Source organism: the organism of the source record quoted next, unplaced genomic scaffold (genome assembly GCF_019419815.1).
Source record: "Pyrus x bretschneideri cultivar Hongxiangsu unplaced genomic scaffold, Pyrus_bretschneideri_v1 Contig20, whole genome shotgun sequence".
In the NCBI taxonomy this organism is placed as follows: Eukaryota; Viridiplantae; Streptophyta; class Magnoliopsida; order Rosales; family Rosaceae; genus Pyrus; species Pyrus x bretschneideri.
In genome coordinates this window covers 3,320,801-3,343,677 of record NW_025999502.1, presented here as the reverse complement: position 1 = coordinate 3,343,677, position 22,877 = coordinate 3,320,801, and the positions used below count along the sequence as shown (strand labels likewise).

At 38.1% G+C, this 22,877-nt stretch overlaps 4 protein-coding genes across 6 annotated transcripts; 1 reads left to right on the top strand and 3 right to left on the bottom strand.

The window, feature by feature from the left end:
* The first annotated feature begins 771 nt into the window (after positions 1-771).
* Positions 772-1,791, top strand: LOC103931500. The gene has a single exon (XM_009341012.2). The coding sequence runs from the start codon at positions 772-774 to the stop codon at positions 1,789-1,791; it is 1,020 nt and encodes a 339-aa protein (XP_009339287.2).
* Positions 1,792-10,357: 8,566 nt separating this feature from the next.
* On the bottom strand, positions 10,358-14,329 carry LOC103940385 (O-fucosyltransferase 13). Of its 2 annotated transcripts, none has more exons than XM_009350498.3 (6): positions 14,039-14,329; positions 13,600-13,679; positions 13,195-13,265; positions 13,010-13,098; positions 12,515-12,736; positions 10,358-11,206 (listed from the first exon to the last, which is right to left on the bottom strand). In XM_009350498.3, exons 1-6 carry the CDS (start codon positions 14,167-14,169, stop codon positions 10,474-10,476), a joined length of 1,326 nt encoding a protein of 441 aa, XP_009348773.2. In that variant the 5' UTR covers positions 14,170-14,329; the 3' UTR covers positions 10,358-10,473. The 2 variants fall into 2 exon arrangements, with proteins under 2 accessions (XP_009348773.2, XP_009348774.2); XM_009350499.2 differs by having other exon boundaries at positions 13,195-13,288; positions 14,039-14,100.
* Positions 14,330-15,179: 850 nt separating this feature from the next.
* On the bottom strand, positions 15,180-17,939 carry LOC103952621 (pentatricopeptide repeat-containing protein At1g52640, mitochondrial). 2 transcript variants are annotated; one of them, XR_007258266.1, is made up of 3 exons: positions 16,105-17,939; positions 15,760-15,808; positions 15,180-15,348 (listed from the first exon to the last, which is right to left on the bottom strand). XR_007258266.1 is itself a non-coding variant. In XM_048583771.1 (2 exons), exon 1 carries the CDS (start codon positions 17,714-17,716, stop codon positions 16,139-16,141), a length of 1,578 nt encoding a protein of 525 aa, XP_048439728.1. In that variant the 5' UTR covers positions 17,717-17,939; the 3' UTR covers positions 15,519-15,808; positions 16,105-16,138. The 2 variants fall into 2 exon arrangements, 1 of the variants encoding a protein (XP_048439728.1); XM_048583771.1 differs by lacking the exon at positions 15,180-15,348 and having other exon boundaries at positions 15,519-15,808.
* Positions 17,940-20,280: 2,341 nt separating this feature from the next.
* LOC103940387 (uncharacterized protein At2g34160) lies at positions 20,281-22,812 on the bottom strand. The gene is made up of 5 exons (XM_009350501.3): positions 22,640-22,812; positions 22,422-22,470; positions 21,400-21,462; positions 21,249-21,313; positions 20,281-20,537 (listed from the first exon to the last, which is right to left on the bottom strand). The coding sequence occupies exons 1-5, from the start codon at positions 22,760-22,762 to the stop codon at positions 20,442-20,444; spliced, it is 396 nt and encodes a 131-aa protein (XP_009348776.1). The 5' UTR covers positions 22,763-22,812; the 3' UTR covers positions 20,281-20,441.
* Between the last annotated feature and the right edge of the window lie 65 nt (positions 22,813-22,877).

Below are 22,877 nucleotides of genomic sequence, written 5' to 3'. Positions count from 1 at the left end.
CTTTGGAGAGTAAGAAAGGTGAAGTACAACTGATTTAGGTTCTTATTGTGTGGCTCAGCCTAACTCTCCATCTCCCTGTAAAATATATGGTCGTATTATAAAAAATAAAATAAAATAAAATAAAATAAAAAAGGTGAAGTACAATACTCGTGGAACAAGAAGTCCTAACTGATTAAGAAGTCCCCATAGATATCAACTTTAAGGAAGAAGAAAATACGTTAAACACAAATCCAATTTATAATCTTTTCCCCCTTTTTGTATTTCTTTTCGGAAACTAAGTCGTTTCCTATTCAGATTTTTATATTCCCAGTTAGCTGTTTTTGTGCGTCTTTGAAACACTATATAACATAACGTAGAGACAGGAGGGAGGTCGTAGTAGATTTAAAGATATTTGTGCTGCCATGAAAAGAAGAAGTAGATCCCAGTCGTCCGTTGGAGCACCGGTCTCTGAATATGTCCGCTCAAAACTATCAAAAACATCACCATCATCAAAAGTGATGAGTGCTACTCATATTGCTGATATCCCCGATGCTTTGTTGGCGGAAATAATTTCTCGGCTTTCAAGCAATAGATTCGTTTTTCAATGCAAGTGCGTGTCCAAGCGTTGGCACACTCTCATCTCGGAATCTTATTTCATCGGCCGCTTTCTAGGTCTCCAAATTGATAAGCAAACGCCAATCATACGCACTCTGATAAGCGTTGCAAGGAGAAGATTTACTTTCTAGACTGACACCGTCATCGTCATCGTCATCGTCAAGGGTGCTAACTCCGATGTTTGAAAGACTCAAGAGTTTCCACGGATTGAAAGAAGGTCCATTTGTGGCAGGGACGTATAATGATTTGGTTTTGTGCTCCGACCACAAATATTTTGCTCGTTCGTACTACATATGCAATCCGCACACCTTGAGCTGGGTTGCGCTTCCTCCTGCCCCTGCCCGAAGCAACGAGATTGCACACGTGGGATTCGTCTGCGATGTGCCCTACTATAACTACGAGGAAGGCGATAAGGAGGGACGACATGTCGTGCAGCTTAATGCTCAGTACAGGTGCAAGGTTGTTAGAATTCTTCCTCCTAGTGATGAGGAACTTACCTCCGATAAGTTTATAATAGAGGTATTCTCTTTTGAGACGGGAGAATGGAGAGAGTCATTAATATCATGCCCGCGAAAACTTCATCATGTTATGTTTGATCGCTTTGGCTTTGCTTGCAACAGAAGGTTGTATTGGTCAAATCACGTTGAGGGCCGTCTTCTGGTTATTGGGTTGGATCTGTTCAACGACAATAACATCACTATCACTAGTAAAGACAGCAGTGTTGATGATGAATGTCGTTTCACTGTATTTGATAAGCCTATGGATAAACACTCCATTCAGTGCTTAGGTGATCAGTGTGGAGGGCGTCTGCATATGTATGAGTTGGACATTGTCAGGAGAACTTTGTATGTTTGGGAGTTGAAAGAAGAAGATAATCAAGGAGATGGGAAATTGTGTTTGAGTGAACACAGGGTTTGTTCCTTGGACCCCGAAATGTACCACAATAATGCGTATCCACTTATAATGGCAAGTGTGGACCCGAATAACAAGGATGTTTGGTATCTGCGTGTGAATGAAGATGTTGTTATGTGCAACATTCAAACAAGGGAGTGGTCAATGATAGCTGAAAAGAGTGAAATTATTACGAGTATATACTTCTTCCCGTATGTGCTGCCGTGGTGGCCGACACCTGTTCCTAGACTACCACAGCAGCGTGCTAATCAGCTAGCCCGTGGAGAGGAATTAGCCGCGAGCTAGTACATAGGAAGAAGAAAAGTACCGAAGTTTTTATTTATTTAGTAAAACTGATATCTGTTGGTCAGCAGTGGCAACTAGTTTCTTTCTGTGTTGTATTTTTTTCTTTATTTCGTTTTTGCTCGGCGGTCTCCTATCTGTCTAGTGACCACATGTGTGAATTGAAGTTTAAGTAATAACAGCAGTTTACCACTGAAAGCAGAAAATCTCAGTATTTACCTTGAGGCTTGCTTGAGCAATTCCATATTTGCTGCTGGATCTGGATGTTTTGTATTTGTTTTTGTTTTTTTTTTTCCTTCTCTTATGGCCTTTCTTGATTGGTTCCATATTCTCCGCCATAATCTTCAATTTCAAAAGAGTTTCCACACCGAATCCCAAAGAAGGAAAACAAAAAACCTCCAAGTGTACCGGATTTCTTAGCCCTCCATCCATGAAGGCGCCGGATGACCAACTTGGTGACGCTAGCTAGGCCGCAATCAATGCAGGGATGATATACAGATAAACAAACACAAACCATTGTGACCTCAAACCCAAACAACATTCTCAGGATGTTCATGTTTGTGCACAGATAAAAGCAGGATGATGCAAACAAGTCTTGCTGCAGTTTTTTGGTCAATGGAAACTCCATTAATAGAAAAAGAGCTTAACTTGTAAGAACATAATCTTTCTGCCAACCTTCAAGGACTGACTAAATCGCTCGTACTTGAATGGGTGGCTGACTGACTGTAGCAATATTCAGGATTAAAACTATGTTGGGAAGTTAAAAACATATAACACTTGATTAGTTAAGAAGGGTATATTCATGAGAACTTTAACGAAAAGCTAGTACTATTTACTTTACCCTTTATTTTGTCCTCATAGTCAAAACTCAAAATTTTGTAGCCTTTGTTTTTAGTTTTCCTTATATTCAATTGAGTAAATTTCAGTGATTTATAAAGCCTTAAAGTTTGAAGGAGTTTAATTCAGTTTTATAAGCTCCACGTGTATTTCAAGTGAATTCTAGGTGGATTTAAATAGAGTTTGTGAGTTTTTTATCATTGATTTTGATAGATTTCCATAAATTTTGTAAATTTCAATATTGTGATGTCGTGAAACTTCTACGGTTCAAAATCAAATTTGCATCTGATGAACAAATTAGAGGTCGAAATAACAATCAATCAGTATTCTTTTCCAAACAGCTAAATCAGACCTTTTATCAGATCTTGTAGGAGCCCCTCTGTTCACAAAAGAAAACAAAAAACATTACAGCAAAGGTACTTTCCCGAAGCTGCTTGATTAAAATATTCACTATTCTTAACTCCAAATCCTCCTAAATGTTTAGGATTACACGTATTGTCCCATGAAATGAGAAGTAAATTTGAATTAGTTCGCCCATAATCACTAGTTATAGGGCAAAAATCGGGGGAAACTTGTTAAAATTTTATTGAGTTGAAATTGTAGTTTTGGAACAAGGAAATACGACCGAATATGATTTGGGTATTAAGTAGGATCACTTTCCCAATACGAGAAACAAAATTAAACTTCCATCCCAATAATATAGAGAAAATTAGAATGCCTTGCATTTTTTTAGTACTTTAGAGAGAAAAGCTATGATCTTTTGCCTTCTAATTTGTCGATTTAGTTTGTGGAGAGAGTTTTTTATTCGGTATTTTTCTGGGGTATATTTTTTGAATTTTAAAATTCAAAGATAAAACTGATATTTACCTCCTTAGTTTTCAAATTGCAAATAATATTAGTTTTTAGATTTTGTAGGCACTTTTTCTATTTGGAATGGCATTAAAATCCCTCCTGAAGTTGCTGATTCTTTTTTTGCAGCTACGGATATAGAAAAAGAAAAATTGGAGGAAGTCAAAGAGCAAAATTGCCCAGTTGTTTGTGATAAGCCAAAGAAGTCTGAATTAACTATGCTTGTTGCTGTAGTCTCTATAAACATTAACGTGCAGTACTCACTCTATTCATTAAGTATACAAAATTATGTTCTTTAAGATATCAGACGATATATGTAATGTACCAAATATATATATTTTTTAAATAATATAAACGTACCAAATACGTACCAGATAATATATGTCATGTACCAAATATATATTTTTTAAATAAATATAAGCGTACCAAAAATATATATAAACGTACCAAATGCAGAGTTTATTTTGATTTCACAACTCAACCATCGCAATGTGATGAAGCTGTTAGGCTGTTGTTTGGAGACGGAAGTGCCCTTACTTGTTTACGAGTCCATCACAAACGGGACTCTTCCAAGCCATATCCACATTAATAAATGAAATCGGTAGACTTCTTCACTTAGATTTTCATGAGAAAAGAAATACAAACGTACCAAATATGTACCAAAAAAATTATTAAAATAACGTACTAAATATATACCAAGAAGAAATATAAGTTTAATCAAAAGCACTAAACAAAGAACAAATAAAAAAGCATCCAAACGAAATAAATGGACAATTTCTTCTACTAATAAGGTTTTTTATCGTTTATAGCCAAAATTGGCTACTCAATTCATAAATGTCAGTTTTTATGAAAAATTTCAATTATAGTAAAAAACTCAACCGAATAGACTTATATACCCTCTAAATTAAATTCTAATTACCATCTAGAGCCTAATTCCCTTTCAATTTTTTTGCATGGTTGTTCAATGAGGAAGGGGATAGAAAAGGGCCTGGTCACACGGACCAAAATTGCTCAGCCCCCGTGGGCTTTGGCTTATATTTTTGGGCCTCGAGCTTCATTGTTTAATACTTTTAGACAATTTGAGTTTTATATTTTTTCTTTCACCACACTTTAAATTTTGGTCCGAAGTCCAAATACTTAATCCAATTATAACTATAGACCCGAAGTTATGTTTGCATATTTTTGTTGCATCTTTTTGTGTATATATTTGTGTTTGCCTGCAAGAACATATGAACTTGAAGTTCATAATTATTTTGAAACCTGAAGTTTCTTATAAACATGCCTTATTTGAAAACCTGCAGTTTTCTTTAAAAACATCACCCATGAACCCCCGAAGTTTTTTCATGCAAAATTAAACCAATACATGTCTATTAGAACCTGTATGTTCTACTCCTATGTGAATGGATTGATTTTTCTCTATTACACTTACCACATCTTATCCATCTATTTTGTGATAGGAACATGTATCTCACCATTGAAGAAGAGACGAACAATCATGTTGGTGAAGCTAAAAAAGCCACTACTATGATCTTTATCCAAAGACATATCCATGACACCTTGCAAACTAAATACCTTGCTGAGGAGGATCCAAGTGCACTATGGGTCGCTTTGGCTAATCGTTTTGATCACCAAAAGGACATATTCTTGCCTAAAGCAAGAGACGACTGGCAACATTTATGCTTCCAAGACTTTAAGTCTGTAAATGAATATAATTCTAAAATTTGTTGAATCCAATCACTTCTCAAGTTTTGTAACGAAACTTTAACCGAAGAGGATCTCATGGAAAATACCTATTCGACCTTATCTGCTTCTAATATTGTCCTGTAGCAACAATATAGAGCTCAAAAGTTCACTAAGTTCTCGGATTTGATCTTTGTTTTACTTCTCGCTGATAAGCAAATCCAGCTGTTGATGAAGAATCATCAAGCTCGGCCTACTGGAACGACTGTTGTGCCTGAAGCACACTATAGCACAAACCAACGCCCAAAACACCAAAAGAGGTGTGGTAGGGGCGGCCAGAAGCTACCCCGCGAAGGTCAACAGAGTCAAGGCCCATCCAAGGGAGGAAACAAAGCCTAGAAGCGCTCAAACCTCACTCTCAAGGCCCCGAACTTCAAGAATAAGGGCAAAGCACCTAAAACCATGGATGCGGATATGTGCTATCACTGTGGTTCAAAGGACCATTGGTCCCGTGTTTGCCAAGCTCCCCAGAAGGTTGTAGTTGAATATCATTCTCGTTGTAAGAAGTTTGAATCAAACTTCGTGCAAGTGGACGAACCGGAGACTACAAAGATGGAGGTTTCTGACTTTCAAGAGGATACCACTCCCATGAAGATTAGAATCTTAGACATAAACAATTTTAGTTAGTTAAAATTGCACAATGGGGCCGAATTCCACCTAATGGCCGAACTCCCCTTTGTTTTTTGGTTGATTTTTGAACAATTTTCTTTATGTTTGGATTATTTGTTGGTGATTTGTTTTTGGATATTAAGTTTTCTTAATTACCATCCTTGAATAAATCAAATTATTTTGAAATGATATTTGTTTTTAGAACTTTTATGCATGTGACCGATTCAAATTAATTTTTCATTCTAGGTATGACTAGTGGGGAAGTTAGTTGTTTGGCAGATAGTGCAACCATGCACATAGTTTTGCATGAACGCATCTATTTCACTAACTTCATACCTAAGAATGCAACTTTAACAATCCTCTCAAGCCTATCCAACCTAATAGAAGGATACGGTAAGGCACGTATAATGTTATCTAATGGTACAATCTTGACCATTTCTGAGGCACTCTATTCTCCATGTTTCAAAAGAATGTTGTTAAGTTTGAAGGACATTAGAGATAACAATTACCACACTAAAACCCACGTAGAAAATGAAGTTGAATTTATGTGCATAACTTCCTACGAATATGGCTAAAAGCGTATTCTAGAGAAGATGGAGCGTATCGCGAGTGGTCTGTATACTACGACCATACACCCCATAGAATGCCACTATGTGGCCGACCCTACAACTGGGACCGTGCACGAAATTTACACTTTGGCATGATCGCTTAGGACATCCTGGACGAATAGCGATATGTTGTATCCTCCAATCATCACACGGGCATCCACTAACCCGAAGTTTAGGTTCGATCCAAAGAATCGCATGTCAAACATGTTTTATGGGAAAGTTTATTACTAGGCTTTCTTATGACAACATTTGTTCGAATCCTCCCATTTTTCTACAACGGATTCAGGGGGACATTTATGGACCGATTCACCCTCCCTGCGGACCATTTAGATACTTTATTGTTTTGGTTGACGCTTCCATACGTTGGTCACACATGTGCTTGTTGTCCACAAGAAATGCTGCATTCTCCAAACTGTTGGCTCAAGTTATCAAGCTCAAGGCTCACCACCCTGATTATCCGATCAAATCTATTCGATTAGATAATGCTGGAGAATTCACATCAAAAAATTTTGATGACTATTGCATGTCAGTTGGGGTTTAAGTTGAATATCTTGTACCCTATGTTCACAACCAGAACAGCCTGGCAGAGGCTTTCATTAAGCGCTTGTAAATGATTGCTCGATCGTTGGTCATACGTACCATGTTCCCGATCCCTGCTTGGGGCCATGCAATATTGCACCCAGCAAAGTTGGTATGCCTAAGGCCTGTTGCGACACAACCATGTAGTGCTATTCAATTGGTTACCAGATGTGAACATGACATATCGCATCTACGCGTTTTTGGCTATGTGGTATATGTGCCGATTTCGCCGCCCTTACGTACAAAAATTGGGCCTCAGCGAAAGATGAGAATCTATGTCAAATATAATTCTCCTTCAATTATTCGTTACTTAGAACCTTTGACGGGCAATCTGTTTACCACTCATTTTGCGGATTGTCACTTCTATGAGACAATCTGCTCATCGTTAGGGGGAGATAAGAACGTCAACGTTCCTGAAGAACAATGCGAATTATCGTGGACGATCCTCACTTTGTCTCATTTAGATCTCCACACCGATTAATCTAAAACTGAAGTGCATCGCATATTAGATCTCCAGAGCATAGCTCAGAGCATGCCAGATGCTTTCACCGATCTAGCGCGCGTGACAAAATCACATATTCCAACTGTGAATACGCCTACAAAGATAGATGTACCAAATGTACGACGGACTTCCCTCTTGGAGGCCTGGGACGTCAATCTTGGTGATCCACATACATTAGCGGCTAGCCAATCATCTGCCCTTACACAAAAGTGTGGTAGACCTCTTGGTTCAAAGGATTCACACCCCTAGAAGAGGAAATCCACGGCACAAAGTCCTGAAGAACCTATTGTGAATCCGACTATCGCTTACTCATTCTATCTAACTTATGAGGAAATTCTAGATTATGGAAGGGTCCTTGAAGAGACGAATCCTCCTCCCAAAAATCGTGAGATTTCAGTCTATTATGCTAGCTTAAATGATGTATGGAGTAGAAATGAGATGATTGTTGACGATGCATTAACATATGCAGTAGCTAATGAGATCATGTTGAAAGATGACATTGAACTGCGCTCCGTTGATGAATGTCAACGTAGAACTGATTGGTCAAACTGAAAACAAGCAATCCAAGTTAAGGTGTTTGGACTTGTAGCTCGTACTCTTCCACATGTGAAGCTCGTTGGCTACAAATAGGTTTTCATTCGGAAACGTAATGAGAAGAACGAATTGTGTGTTACAAAGCTCGTCTTGTTGCACAAGGCTTCTCACAACGCCCCAGGATTGACTATGACGAAACTTATTCACCCGTTATAGATGTGATTACTTTTTACTACCTATCAGTTTGGTAGTTTCCGAAAAACTGAGTATGCAGCTAATGGACGTAGTAACTACGTATCTCTATGGAGATCTTGATAAGGAAATTTATATGAAAGTTCCCGAAGGACTTACATTGACTGGTTCAAATATTTCCAAAACCCAGAACACGCTTTCAATTCGACTGAGATGTTCACTCTACAGTTTGAAGCAATCCAAAGAATGTGATATAACCGTTTAAGTGAGTATTTGACTAGTCATGGATATGTGAACAACAAACTATGCCCTTGTGTGTTTATTAAGAAGTCACATTCCGGATTTGCAATTGTTGCGGTATATGTCGATGACATGAATCTCATTGGAACTCCTGAAGAGCTCGCGAGAATTGCCTCACACCTGAAGTTGAAATTTGAGATGAAAGATCTAGGTAAAACTCGATACTGTCTCATTCTCGAGATAAAGCATTATTCGGATGGAATCCTAATACATCAATCGAACTACACTCAAAAGGTGTTGCGCCGCTTTAATGAAGATAAAACGAAGCCTTCGAGTACTCCTATGGTCATTCAATCGCTAAATGCAAAACAAGATCCCTTCCGTCCAAAAGAGGAAGATGAAGAGATTTTGAATCCTGAAATTCCTTATCTAAGTGCGATAGGCACTTTATTGTACTTAGCTCAATACACTGGACCCGACATCTTATTCGCTGTTAATTTTTTGGCAAGATACAGTAATGCACCAACACGCAGACACTGGACTAGCGTGAAAGACATCTTCCGTTACCTTAAGGGTACTACGGATTTAGGCTTGTTCTATCCCTATGGATCCTCGAGTGATGCCGTACCCCTTGCTTCTTGAGTCGATTCTCACCTTGTTGGTTACGCTAACGCATGATACTTTATCTGATCCACACAAGGCGCGTTCTTAAACAGGTTACGTCTTTACCGTTGAAGGCATCACAATCTCTTATAGGTCAATTAAACAGACCTTAGTTGCCACTTCATCTAACCATGCTGAAATTCTCACCTTACATGAAGCAACTTGGGAATGCTTTTGGTTAAGAGCAGTAGTGGGCCATATCCGAAGCTCCTACGATCTCTATCTCACCGTTGATGTCCCAACGACAATCTTTGAAGACAACGCAACATGCATCGAACAGCTTAAGAAAGGTTACATCAAAGAGACAACACCAAGCACGTTGCGCTGAAGTTCTTCTTTTCACATCAATAACAAGAGCATCAGAAGATTGAAGTCACGCAAATCCGTTCACAAGACAATATGGCCAACCTCTTCACCAAATCACTACCGAAGATGACGTTTCAGAAGCTTGTTCATGAAATTGGTATGCGTAAACTTTCTAAGTTGTAACATTGCTATTTCTCTTTGGAATTGTGTCAAACTCATGGAGAGTATCTTGAAGATACTTGTTTAATCTTAATGTACTCTTTTTCCCTACGATTATGAGCATTTTTTTTCCCACTGGGTTTTTGCCACCTAACTAGGTTTTAACGAGGCACCCACCTTGGACTGATCATATCCCTGATGACGTTCCATAGACGTTCTTTTGACTTTGCATTTCTCACGCATTTTTCCTTAGACTATGGATTTTGTCCCTACTCGGGTTTTTGCCATAGCCTTAGGGTTTTTTTAGTGAGACTTACTTCTTTATACAAGTTCATACCTTATTAAGAGTAAGCGTTGTTCCTTAGAATCAGTGTCGATGAGTCGACTTCCTCAACTTCTGCATGATGCTAAATCTAACTTGAGTATTTACACACTCATAGAGGAGTATTGTAAACTTTCCTAGTTTAAGTGTGATTGTGTAAATCCTATATTAGATTTGATTCTAGTTATCATTTCCTATTACAACTTGTATTCCTTGGGATGAAGGAATTTCTTCTCTCCTTTTACTACTATAAATAAAGGCACTATGTATGAGGGATAACACACATTCTCCTACAATTCTACAAACACATCTCTCTCAATTTCTATACCCTTGCCGCCGGCCCTATTTCCTTTGTCAGATAAAATAGGCTACAACACATTTTAATTTTTTAACTTTAATAATGGGTGAGATTATAATGTGCGTGGGAAATAGAACAATGTGGTGGGTCCAATAACACCCAATTGTTATTAATAGCAGTTACATAAAAGAATTTAAGGGGAATAATACAATACAAGGAAAAGCAAAGATCAAATTGACATCAGAAATCATAACTTGAACTCACAAAAGCAATCCGGCAAAGCTGATCCTTTCCCCATCACAAAATCATCTCTGTGGGCCTTCCATAGAGCTTCCATCAATTCCTTCCCGCTCAAACCTTGAGAAGTGAACTCTGCAAAAGCTCTTCTGCTTAAGAAAAGTGTCTTGTACAAGCCCTTAAAAGCTCGCATTGCTGCAACCATCTTATCCATATTTCCAAAATATGTTGCGATATATGAATCGCTATTAATCGACACGTAGTAGTCCAACGCTGCTTTCGTGTTCCCATGCATGCTTTTGAAATCCTCACCGCTAAGAAGGCTAGACTTGGTAACTACATTCGTGTAAACAGAAGTTAACCCTTCCATTTCCATTAGACCGTCCCCAGCTGCCAGATAAATATTTGTGTTCGTTGGGATGGATAGCGCTTGGAGTATGAAGGCTGTCTCATTAGGCGTAAGAGGACATTTCCCTCGTTTCCTCCAAATCTGGGCAAGCTCTCCGGTCCATGGTTTTCTATCTCCTCGCGCTGCCTCAATGGCTTCAATGGAGGAAGGAGAAACGTATGGATATGCACATTGACTGTAAGCTACCATATCAGGCTCGAAACGAAGGTGAAGTGAGAGGAAAGGTTTGGGTATGGCTTCAAGAAGCTCGGAGGCCTCCTTCTCCAAGGATTTAGTGAGGCGTAATGCACTGTAGCAAGCTTGACAAAGTGAAGCTTTTGCATACTGAGGATACCTACACAAGGAGAAGACATCTTAAGTATTAGCAAACAGTAAGATCAAAATGCCAACTTTGTAGTTTTTAGTCATCAAACGTCAAAGACTTGTTTACACAGTCAAAACCATAAAAAAATAAAATAAAGTAAAAAAAGGGTTTGTTTGGTTAGGACCCAGAAATAACTTTTTGTTCTTAAGAAAAAAGATACAAGAAATCTACACAATAGTGTTGGCAGACTGAATCTAAAAAGATTTCCTCATGCAATCCTGAAAACATAATAAAGACATTTTCTATAAGATCGTACCAAAGAACTTAGACACCAACATCACATACGAAGTCTCGTCCCCAAACATTGAACCTGGGCCCAAGCCCTTATGGCACACATGGACACCAGAATTGAACTCTGGCCCCCCAACACCAAGACAGCGGCCAAGATGATGCACTATAGACCTGAGGCCTGAGGTCCAGACTCTGGATTTCGTTCCCGAGCCACAGAAAACTCAGTTAGGCCTGGAATCTCAGATTCCAGACCAGAGACGAGAACTCTGCCCGAGCTCCAAGGGCAGAGCCGAAACTAAACAATGTAGTACATTTATACATCCAACAATGTGTATATTAACACCCTCCAAAATGAACTGACATCCAAGCCTGAGACCTCAACTCCAAGCTCCTACCCCTGTGACACGTCCTACCTAGGCACCGAGTCCTCCAGGTATGTGGGACTCTAGACCTAATCCTCGAGCCCCAGATGCAAACTTCAGCCCTAGACTTAAAACCCGAGTCGCAAACTACTGTCTGAAACAGCCACAAACTGAGTCTTCAGTCAAAGTCTTTGGACCCGCGCCTTGAATCTCAAACCTTTGACCTTGGACCCGGCACCAAATTCTATGCCTCAAGCTCCAAGGCTCAGCCCTATGGTTGAAGCTCATAACAACTACATTTTATAGTTTTGAAATCCCAAAAAATATTTTTTTATGCAATACAAAACTTGTTTCTAGATGTTAAAAATCAAGATTTCTGGACCGTGTCTTAGTTTTTGAAACTTTATTTCTGATCATGAACCAAATAAGCTTAACAAATTCACATAACTAATCAACATTTAATTCCAAATCTTGAACGGCAAGATACTAAACAAGAAATAAAACCTAATTTTCTAACAACCCTAGGTTAACAAACTAAGGTAGACTTGGTAAACTTTTACACCTTCATGACAAGCTTTTGGCCACATATATTGGCCTTCACCAAAAGGGTGGTAGATATTCACAGTAATAAGTACTCAATTGTAATCCCAAACTCCCATAGAGAACAAAGAGCATATTTAAATACCTATCCCGTCTTTGGCTCATTGCTGGTGTAATTGAAATATAATGATGCTCTAACAGGGCTGGAAGAACACTTTCAATGTAATCAAATTGGCCCTTTCGTTTGCTACAATCTACATGGACAGGTTCTTTTGATGAAATCTCTGATGGCAGCTCTTTGACAACTTTGATGAATCCATTCAACTGTTGAATGAAGTAATCGACATCAAAGACATCTGCAAAACCACTGAGGTGAAACCAAAGAGTTAAATGAAGTTATTGTTTGCACAAACAAAAAATAAAAATGAAAAAGATGCTAAATCTTCCAATAAGTGGAGTAGCCATTTAGTCTTAGCAAGGGGTCATGACCAGAAACATCATAACATTGTTTGAGTACAGCAAAATTTGTTTGGTTGCTTCAAAAAAAATATTAAAGGATGTCCTCATTCAAAATTTTGAGAATCACAGGAGGTTATATTCCAGACGTCACACGGTAAATGATATGTAAAACACCGATTACCTAGATTCGTTCCAATAAGCAGCCACCTCAAACTTTGGCAGAACCAGGGTTGCATTTAAAAGACGGGCAATACCAACACCATCACATAACTGCACTCCACATAAATAATTTTTCAGGCTTAGCAAAGTGGCAATGTAAAATCGAGCATATATACAAGCAATCAAAAAGTTGCTTCAATCACTCACATCTCTCCTCATCTGATTAAGGCCCCCATAGCAATCCACTCGAATGAATCCATTACTCTTTGATGGCAGAGCTGCAGAAAACCAATGCAATTGTCTGCAATGATAGTTAATCAAGATTGACTCAGAATATCAAAAAACTACGCAGTAACCTCACCTCAATCCTAATTCTATTCCCATCGATCACAGTCAAATATCATAACTATTTGAAAATCTTGTCATGTCCACATTTTAACATAACAAGCAAAACCCATACAAAGTCCACAAAACCATCATAGAGATACTACTTGCTAACTCTAGTTTCTCATTGTTAATCCAAGATTCTAAATAACCCAATGGTGGGCGGGCTGAACGAATCTATAGCTAGAAAAGCCAAATGCAATGGAAGCAAAATAAGTTGGAATGTACCAGTGAGGTGTCCTTGTAGCCACCACTTGCAAGGTCTCCATTCTACCATCCTCCCAACACTCCATATATCCAATTTGCTCCTGCATTCACAAAGTCAATCAGAAACTCATACTTTTTGCAGTTTTTCGTCCCAAAGTAACCGCAAATCCACACTTCAAACGAGTCTCGAATCACATCGTAATTCTCGTTTCTCAGATTTTAACAGCAACCCAACTCAGACACCATCAAATATACCAAACCCAAGAAAAAAAAAATCACCCTTTAATACAACAAAAACATGGAAGACCTTTGACTCTATTTCTTTTCTCATACATACAATATGAAGACTCTTCAAGATCTAAACTTTCCTGCAACTTCTGAACCAATAAAACCAGTCGAAAATTTAAAGATAAAAAAAGTAAAAGAATAAGTAGTTGCAGAAGAGCTAACAAGCACATACATGGGTGAATTGAGAAAGAGAGGGGTTCTGTAGAAAGGGGAAGTGGGGGACGATAAGAGGAGGACGGCGAGGACGAGAGAGAGTGTGAGGACTCCTACGATGAAGGCGGGCCTCACTGAAATCGCCACCATCTCATTTCTCAGCTCTGCCGATTCGATTTGGATATCTCTTTAATGGCACTCAGAAATACGAGCGGAGAAGAAGAAGCATCACTATGGAATCTGCCTGTTTCGTATTGTGCTATAAAATCGATCGAGAGGATGTCAGTGACGGTGATTTGGAACGTGGACCGGAGCAGACCGGATTGCGCACCGGTTTTCTTTATGCTTTTTTATTCTTTATTTTTACGTTTTATTCTTTATTTATTTTAAAAAGCGGTAGTCTACTTTAATTTATATATTTTCTAAAAACCTGCTTTGCTTTTAGAGTTAAGCACGATAATCTGTTTGGTAAATATTTATAAGCCTACTTATTTTTAAAGTTTAGTCCTTTCCATAGTAGATTTTTAAAACTATCTTTAAGTTGCTTTTCAAAGTTACTTGAAAAGAAGGAAAGTAACAAAACACAGAAGGACCAACAAAAATTTCTCTACACGAACTCAAGTTTTGGTTTTTATGGTTTTCAAACTAAAGATTTCTATTTTTGTTGGTGTGCTATTTTTTTCCCCCTTCGTGGTAATGTTTGTTCTATAAAATGACTCAAATAATAGTTCTATTGCCAAAAAAATTGGATCAACGTGTCATATTTGCGTTAAATTTTTAATGAGATTTTTAAGTTTTTAACTGCTCTTGTCTAGGCCATGTGTCATTATCCATTAATAATATATATCCATATTTTTGATAAAATTATCGACCATTCATATAGTGTCATGTGTCCTTATCCAATCTTCTGATCCTTTATTTCTCCATAAAACCCCTTCAAATCACCACATCTACTCACACCAAACGTCCTCCATCCTCCCTACTCATCTCAGTTCATCCATTTTAAGGAAAGAAAGTTACTTTCAACAATCTCTAACATGTGACCGGGTTGACTAAAATGCATCCAAGCCTCAAGCAAAGCAACGTCTTCCCTAATCGACCAAATTGCCTTCTCACTCATTTAAATAAAATAAAAAGGATTTGGAAAGTGAAAACAAATATAAAGGAACGGGAATGTGCTGAATTTGACTGGATTCATAAGCATAAGCAATCACCAAACTGTAACGAGCAACAAAAGGTTACTTTTTAGATAAAGACATCTGCTGTTGAAGTATAAGCTCCATCTCAAAGAAGAGTTCCTTGATCCTGGTGTATTGGAGCACCTACAGTCTGAAATAGTCCACAATCAAAGGAATGTCAAACTCCCAAGATAGGTTTAAGTTCTCACCACTCCAAAGAAGGTTGTACAAAAAAATGGCTCGACAAATTAGTAAAAATTCTCTTTCCACCTAAAGCAGATAATAACAAATAGACACAAAACAGCAAGTCATGTTAGCTTGTACAGAAACTAGTAGCTCAACTTGTCGAATTGAGTGAACGCAATCGAACACATATACAAACAAATTACACTAAATTTCAGTTATCTTCCAGTACGTAGTTAGGAACCTCAATGTTTCCATGATTCAGAGTAATGTCCAACCAGATACATTGATATGGCACACAATACAACACCCAGATATCTTCACATTGGAGACTTATAAGTTCAATGAATAATGGATGGAAGCAGCGGAAATGTCATACCCATTCCCAAAGCAGAGAGTTCCACTTCATCGTACTGTTGCGTATAACTCTGCAAATCAGCACATGCACCTTCAGATAGAGCCGCATAATCTTTTCAAGAGTTTTGCAATGTTTATACCCAGGGGATTCAAATTATATACAAATTTTTAGGTAGCAAAATATCATGGAAGATTCGTAACTGCCAGCAGGCTGTAAGACTGACCACCAAAGCATAACAGCAACACTAGTTTACATACCAAGTAACAAAAGTTTCATTAAGCATGCCTATACAAATAGACATGCAAGAGAAAGATACCTATATTAAAAGACAAATCGAGATGTGGTAGCATGAGGACAGGACTACACCTTACAATTCATCCAATACTCGACCTTTGGTTCATCAGTCACTTTCAAAGTCACTCTCTACACTTCTCGATGCTACATAAGCTTTATTACCTCTCATCAAGTTTGCCAACTCTTGTATTGAGCAAGAAGTGCTTTGTTCCATCTTACTTGCAAGTATCTCAATATGGTCGAGGAGCCCCAAGCCCCTAATCCGGTTACTCAGCATCTCAACAGTAGAAGAGTATGGCGGTATACCTTCATCGATCATTATCTCAAAGTATTTACAAGCCTCCTCTAGTTTACGTTTCTTCTTGCATAAGCCATGAATCATGACAGAGTATGTTGAAACAGAAGGATAAAATCCTCTCTTCCCCATACTCTCCCAAACTTCAGTTGCCCTATCAAATCTTCCTATCCTGATTAGCAACTTAAGCACCATATTGTAAGTATGTCGATCGGGCATGCAGTTGTCTGTTTCCATTCTAGATAACAGCCTGAGAGACCCATTAACCTCGCAGTGATCACAATGATAAGCCTGGATTGCATTGTAACTCCACGTATCCGGCATAACACTCCTCTCAATCATTTCATCCAAAAGTTGGTAAGCCTCTTCCACCTTTTCGTTCTTACACAATTTCTTGATAACACAATTGTAAGTATACACATTGGGCAAAAGATTATATCTCCTCATCCTATCAAGCACCCTAAAAACTGAATGAATATCATCCACCTCACAATAAGCACGAATGAAAATCGAATAGGTACAAGCATCCGGTACAACTCCATTCGACCCCATCTCCCGAAATATCTTATACGCCTCGTCAACTTTCCCACCTTTACACAGAGCCTCCAAATAACTATTATACGCAGGCACATCAACCAAACATCCTCGTTCAGTCATTTCATCAAACAGCTTACGTGCTTCATCCGAATCACCAACGTCTCCCCAACCTCTCATCAAAATACTATAAGTTTTCGCATTCAACTCAAACCCACTCTTAACTTTATCAAAAAATTCATGGGCATACTTGACATGCTTTCTTTTACATAATGTGTAAAGAAGCTGATCAAGATCATGAACACTGGGCTTAATACCAAACTCAACCATTCGATTTAAAGCTCGAATGGCATCGCGAGGCAAATTAGCTCTACTATAAACCCGAAAAATAAGCCAGAAAATTTCCGGGCCAATCTCACAACACTTGGACTCTCTCACTTCTATGAGGAAATCCCACAACACAGCATATTGCTTGCTACTTCCTAAAATGTCAATCAAAATGTGATAGCTTTCAGCACTATGTCGAAAACCCGGAATTGCTTTAGCCCAAAGAAAGAATCTGTGTGCAGAAAGCCCGAGATTTTTGCAGCGTTTCAGAACTTGCTCAACCAAGTCTGTGGAGATTTGGGTAGACAGAGCGTTGAGGGAGAGCTCCAAGTCGTGGTGAGGGTTCCTGTGGTCGCTGAGGATGCGGGAGAACTCGCTTACCAGGTGCGGTGATGGTGGAGATGGCGGGTTGTGGTGGGTGAGAGAAGAGAAGGGGTGGCGGTGAGTGTTGGGTTTGGAGGGTGAGAGAAGAGAGTGGAAGATAGAGTGAAGGGTTTTGGGTTTAGAGGGTAGAGATCTCAGGGACATTTTGGTGAGTGGGTAAAGAAGAAGAAGAAGAAGCAGCAGTGTCACTGTGGATTTTGCTTGTCTTCGTGTTGCCGTAAGATCGACAGACCGGATCGGATTGCAACCCCGGCTTTCTTTTAAGCTAAATTGCGATATTGGCGCTTTTGCTTGGAATATTTACACGGTTTCTACAGTTTCTGTTTTGCCAATTGTGACTGTTTTTGGAGCCCAATATTAACAAAAAGTAGAACCATTCATTACAGACCTTGTCCTACTACTAGTACTCATGTGATCTCTTTTGAGAGATCACCTGCACTATAGAGAATAACAATTCGGTTACAAGAACTTTTGACTCTATATCTTGTATTCTCTTTGTTATGCATGTGAATAATCAACCTCTAACAAGTCTATTTATAGTACATAAACCGATGATTATATATCTTATGAGTATATGATTCTTAAATCTTTTTAGAATAAGAAAAACCAGCACATTTCCTAATCCTAAAATGATTGGAATTACGAAGAAAAAAACTATTTCCCAATTCATGTGGGATATAACATGTGCACACTCATTTTCTCCCTTCTCAACACTAATTGTAAACTTAAATCTGTTTGGCCTTGATATTTGATGAGCCAAATCACAACAATCTTTGACCTGGTGAGTCAAAACCAAGAGATGACTACTGCATCCCATAATATCTTCAAACCTATTGAAGCAACTCCTAAAACTTCAAGAACTTTCACCTGGGCAAAATTATTCTTGCCTCAATGCACCTTAAGTTAGAAGGTGCTCTGTCCAATCTTTTGCATGCTGTAAAATCTAAGCGAGTTCAAGCAATACTTGAACTTGTCTACTGTAGCTGGTTTAGTCAAGTAATTTGAACGTACTCCGCTGTATGAACATTCTCGATGTAACTTCCTTCGATTCTACTTAATCCGATGACAACGATCTTCTACATGATTCGATTTCTCATGAAACACTTGATTCTTTGCTCAGTAAATAGCACTATGACTGTCACATCTAATCACCATGAAATTTTACTAATTCCAAACTCTCTTGTTAAACCGTTAAGCCAAACTGCTTCCTTTCTAGCTACTGCTAGCGTAATATACTCCGCTTCAGTAATAGACAATGCTATAATTAACCGAACAGTAGCTCTCCAATTGATCGTTCCTCCACCACAAACCAAAACGTAACCTGTAGTGGACCTTTTTTTTTTGTCAAAGTCTCCTTCGTAGTTAGCATCCACATAATCTAGCACACGTGCTTCATTTTCTTGTTTTTGAAACAAGATTCCTAGACTCTTTGTACCTTTCAAGTAACGAAGAATCCATTTAACAGCAAACCAATGCTCCTTTCCTGAGTTCGCCACATACTTTGAAACAATACTTAATCCTTGACCTAGGTCAGGTCTTGTACATATCATTGCATACATAAGGCATCCTACTGCACTTGCATAAGGCACTTTTCTATCTCTTCCAACTCTTTTTCTGTTGTTGGACATTTTCGCGCACTTAACTGATCATGAGCTGCTAATGGAGTGGACACTGGCTTCGCTCCGTCCATATTGAAATGCTCAATATAATCTGAATATATTTTGTTTGTGACAACCATATTTTTTCCCCTTCTCGGTCTCTCCTAATTCGCTTTCCAATCTTTTGTGCAGCCTCTAGATCCTTCATGTTGAATTCCTTACTCAGTTGCATCTTTAACTCTTGAATTCGAGACATATCCTAAAATACAATCAATGTGTCATCTACATAAAGTAGAAATGGGTATAATAAATTATATAACGATCGAATTTCAGGTTCGATTTGAGAAAGATAATAGATTAATATAAAAGATGGAGTTGGTGTGTCAAATGTTGACGTGGACAAAAGTCAAAGGATATTGATAAAAATTTGAAAACACATAAGATTTGAATTAAAGAACACTATAAACAAGGGATGAGGTCCTAATTTTTTTTTTCTAAAAAAATAATATTATCCCTTGTACATAGAACACCAATTGTTGTTGTCCATTAAACATTTGCAAGCAATGTTCTAAAAATCAATCTAGGTGGCACCTAAGCGTTGGACCGTCAATTACGTGCATATTACTCTTTTTAAAAACTGACATTATTCAATGTTTTTATATATTATGTAGTAAATTTAATTAATTTATATAATTTATAATAAAATTATTTAAATCCGCCTAAATTCTCACCTAATCCTTAGACCCCAGCCTGACGAGTGTCTAGCGCCTTTTAAAACTTTATTGGGAGGCATAAATTGCTCGACTCATGCAACAATTCATGTAATTCAGATGGATCATAATTTCTGACCAAAAAATTGATTGATCATAAAACATGCATTTATTTTACTAAAACCAAAATTTTTTTAAGCCAGTTTGGTCCGCCAGCCGATTTTCTTGGCCACCCCAGGAATGCATTTCAATCAATCCAACCGAAATGCAAGTAAATCAAAGATTACCTGTTAATGCAGTTATTCTAGCTTGCTTATGCGTCTTTGATTAGATTTTTAAAAATACTAATCTCATTAACGAGCAGCTTAGCCTACAGATATAAAGCAATCAAACGGACAAATATCGACGAAAAGAGGTTATAGCATATAGAAAATGCCTTTTCCATAACATATTCTATGCTTGAATAATATACTTAAACAAAATTTATTTCCAGAACCAACTTTAGAGTACATAATTCAAGCCAAACACACTGTAAGCGAAGCCCCGAACAAGGAACCTTTTTCAGCTTTGCTCCTCCGCAGCTGCAATCAACCTCTCCTCAGCTGCAGCGGCCATCAAGTCATCAAAGTCTTCCGACTTCCCAAGTACTATCTCAATCTAAAACCAAAAGAATAAATCAATATGGAATACTTGGTAGGGGACAGGAAGAACTCCAATCTCTTGTCATGAATGTGACCGTAAAGTGCTCTACGACTTGATCTAGAAGCCCTCACAAATAAGGTACTACTACTCTTCTGAAGAAGTCAGAAAACAAACTATAGGTCCTATACTAAATAGATACCAAGATACAATTTGATAAAAAGGTTTTTGCTATGAGGTCATAAATAACTGCAAATAACCAGACAGAAGATATGAAATGATATCCCTATTGGTAGAATGAAACTCAAAATACACGTAGAATGGACAAGTTTTTCCCTTAAATCTCACACAATGGCACACTGCCAACAGATAAATACATGATCGATTACACAGTAAACATTCCTTATTCAAATTAGCAATCACCAAAAGAGTGCATCAACTTATGAGCCGCATAATTTTGCCGTTCATGCCACATATCTGCTTTTCTAAAAACCAATAGTCTGGCATGTACAGATAACAACTTTAACATGACAGATAGCCCAACAATATAAGCGCACACTGATGTTTATGAAAAACAAATCCAAAGGGGCAACAATAAGTGCAAAAGGATCTCTCCACTCAACACTCCATTCTTTCACTGCTATACATCTGACTTATTCTTTAAGAAGATCGAAATAGACATGTTTCAAATGGGATTTAAAACTTATTCTAAATATCATATTGACATACCTTGGCCTTTTGCACCGGTCTTCCCCTAGAATCATCCTTTATGTCAACAGTCGATGTCATGATTTCTGCATTTACATTCCATAATATAAGTAAATTTAATAATTTGATAGTTTCTTTTCTGAAAAGTGGAAAAGGAAAATAGAAGTCTCACTCTTCTCAACAGCCAGTCCATTGTTTTTCAGAATTTCTGCGATTGTGACAACTGTGGCAATAGCTGCAATGGTACATCAGAAATTAGTCCTTGCATCAGCATTAATACTAAACAAATCAAACCTTTAGTCAAGAACTCCAACATCCATGATAAAAACATCTCCGTTCCAAATATTGCAAAATAATGGGTTGGGAATGCAACATTTGGCCGGATTCATAATCCCCTGTTTCGGGAGTGGGTAGGGGAGTTGGAAATCACATTCTGCAACATAAACTCTAACTTAGAAGTAACCATTCTAGTTGGCATAGCTTTACTTCAGATAACTTGTTCGCTAAACACTTCCATTTTTCCCTTGCAACTACCAACTAAATAGATTTACCAGAAGCGTTGTCTAGGTCCCAATCAGAAGTAGTTCTGTTTCTAAGTATATGTTGAAATGGTAAAGAGTTATTTCCTTGATAACCATGGTATAAACATGAGCAAGGAAACCAAAGCATAAGCAACCACCAAACTGGAAGGAGCCAAAAGACTACTTTCCAGATAAAGACATCTAGTGAAATATAAGCTCCACCTCCAAGGAAAGAATTCCTTCAACCTGGTGTATTGGAGCATGTACAATCTGAAAGAGTAGTCTAAGGAATGTCAAACACTCCAATGTTTCTATTCAACTTCTCGCTACTTGAAAGAAGGTTATTACTGACAGAATGGCTCAACAAATTAATAAACATTCTCTTTCCACCTTAACCAGACAGAAAAAAATAAAAAAGCAAATAATGTTGGATTGTGCAGAAACTAATAGCTCAACTTGTCAAATGGAGTGAACCCAACCAACACTTATACAAACAAATTACGCTACATTCCAGTTATCTTCCACAACTTGATTAGGAACCTGAATGTTTCCTTGATTTCAGAGTAATGTCCAGAGCCAGTACATTGATACATCACACAACACACAGATATCGACACAAACAGAGTTATAAGTTCAACAGCATAACGAGATGGAAACAGCTGAAATGTCATACCCATTCCCAAAGCAGAGAGCTCCACCTCATTGTACTGTTGCATATACCTCTGCAAATCAATAAAGTGCCATAAGCATATGATTTATAGAAATAAATGAACTATAATTCCAGAAAGCAAATTAGCCATACAAGCATATGTATACATAGATGTATGTATTCGTATGTAAATATCCGTACATAAGCAGAGAATTACGAACAGGGTAGAGAATAGGGTTTACCTTGGCAAGATTTACATAGAAGAATAGTGGCTTCTTGGTATTCGATACCTGAATTCGGTTCTTCTTGTGCGAATCGGAGGCATTGACGGTGATATTGTTCACGCCTTCAGTTATCTCCTCCATTGCAACTGCGTGAACAGCTTCAAAAAACCCTAACCCTAAATCCCGTTCTGACTACTCTCTCTATCTCTGGCTTCTCTTTCTACAATTGTTTTCTCTTAATAAGTTTTGTTTGGGT

Bases quoted from the DNA above. Each gene is read 5' to 3' on its own strand.
- LOC103931500 (XM_009341012.2), top strand. From the start codon at position 772: ATGTTTGAAAGACTCAAGAGTTTCCACGGATTGAAAGAAGGTCCATTT.
- LOC103940385 (XM_009350498.3), bottom strand. From the start codon at position 14,169: ATGGTGGCGATTTCAGTGAGGCCCGCCTTCATCGTAGGAGTCCTCACA. The intron at 13,099-13,194 runs GTGAGTGATTGA...TGTGGAGTGCAG, and splicing joins TTAATCAGATGAGGAGAGAT to TTATGTGATGGTGTTGGTAT. The intron at 11,207-12,514 runs GTATTTAAATAT...CTCCTTGTGTAG, and splicing joins ATGAGCCAAAGACGGGATAG to GTATCCTCAGTATGCAAAAG.
- LOC103952621 (XM_048583771.1), bottom strand. From the start codon at position 17,716: ATGTCCCTGAGATCTCTACCCTCTAAACCCAAAACCCTTCACTCTATC.
- LOC103940387 (XM_009350501.3), bottom strand. From the start codon at position 22,762: ATGGAGGAGATAACTGAAGGCGTGAACAATATCACCGTCAATGCCTCC. The intron at 21,463-22,421 runs GTATGACATTTC...GTACCATTGCAG, and splicing joins GCTCTCTGCTTTGGGAATGG to CTATTGCCACAGTTGTCACA. The intron at 20,538-21,248 runs GTATGTCAATAT...TTTTGGTTTTAG, and splicing joins GACCGGTGCAAAAGGCCAAG to ATTGAGATAGTACTTGGGAA.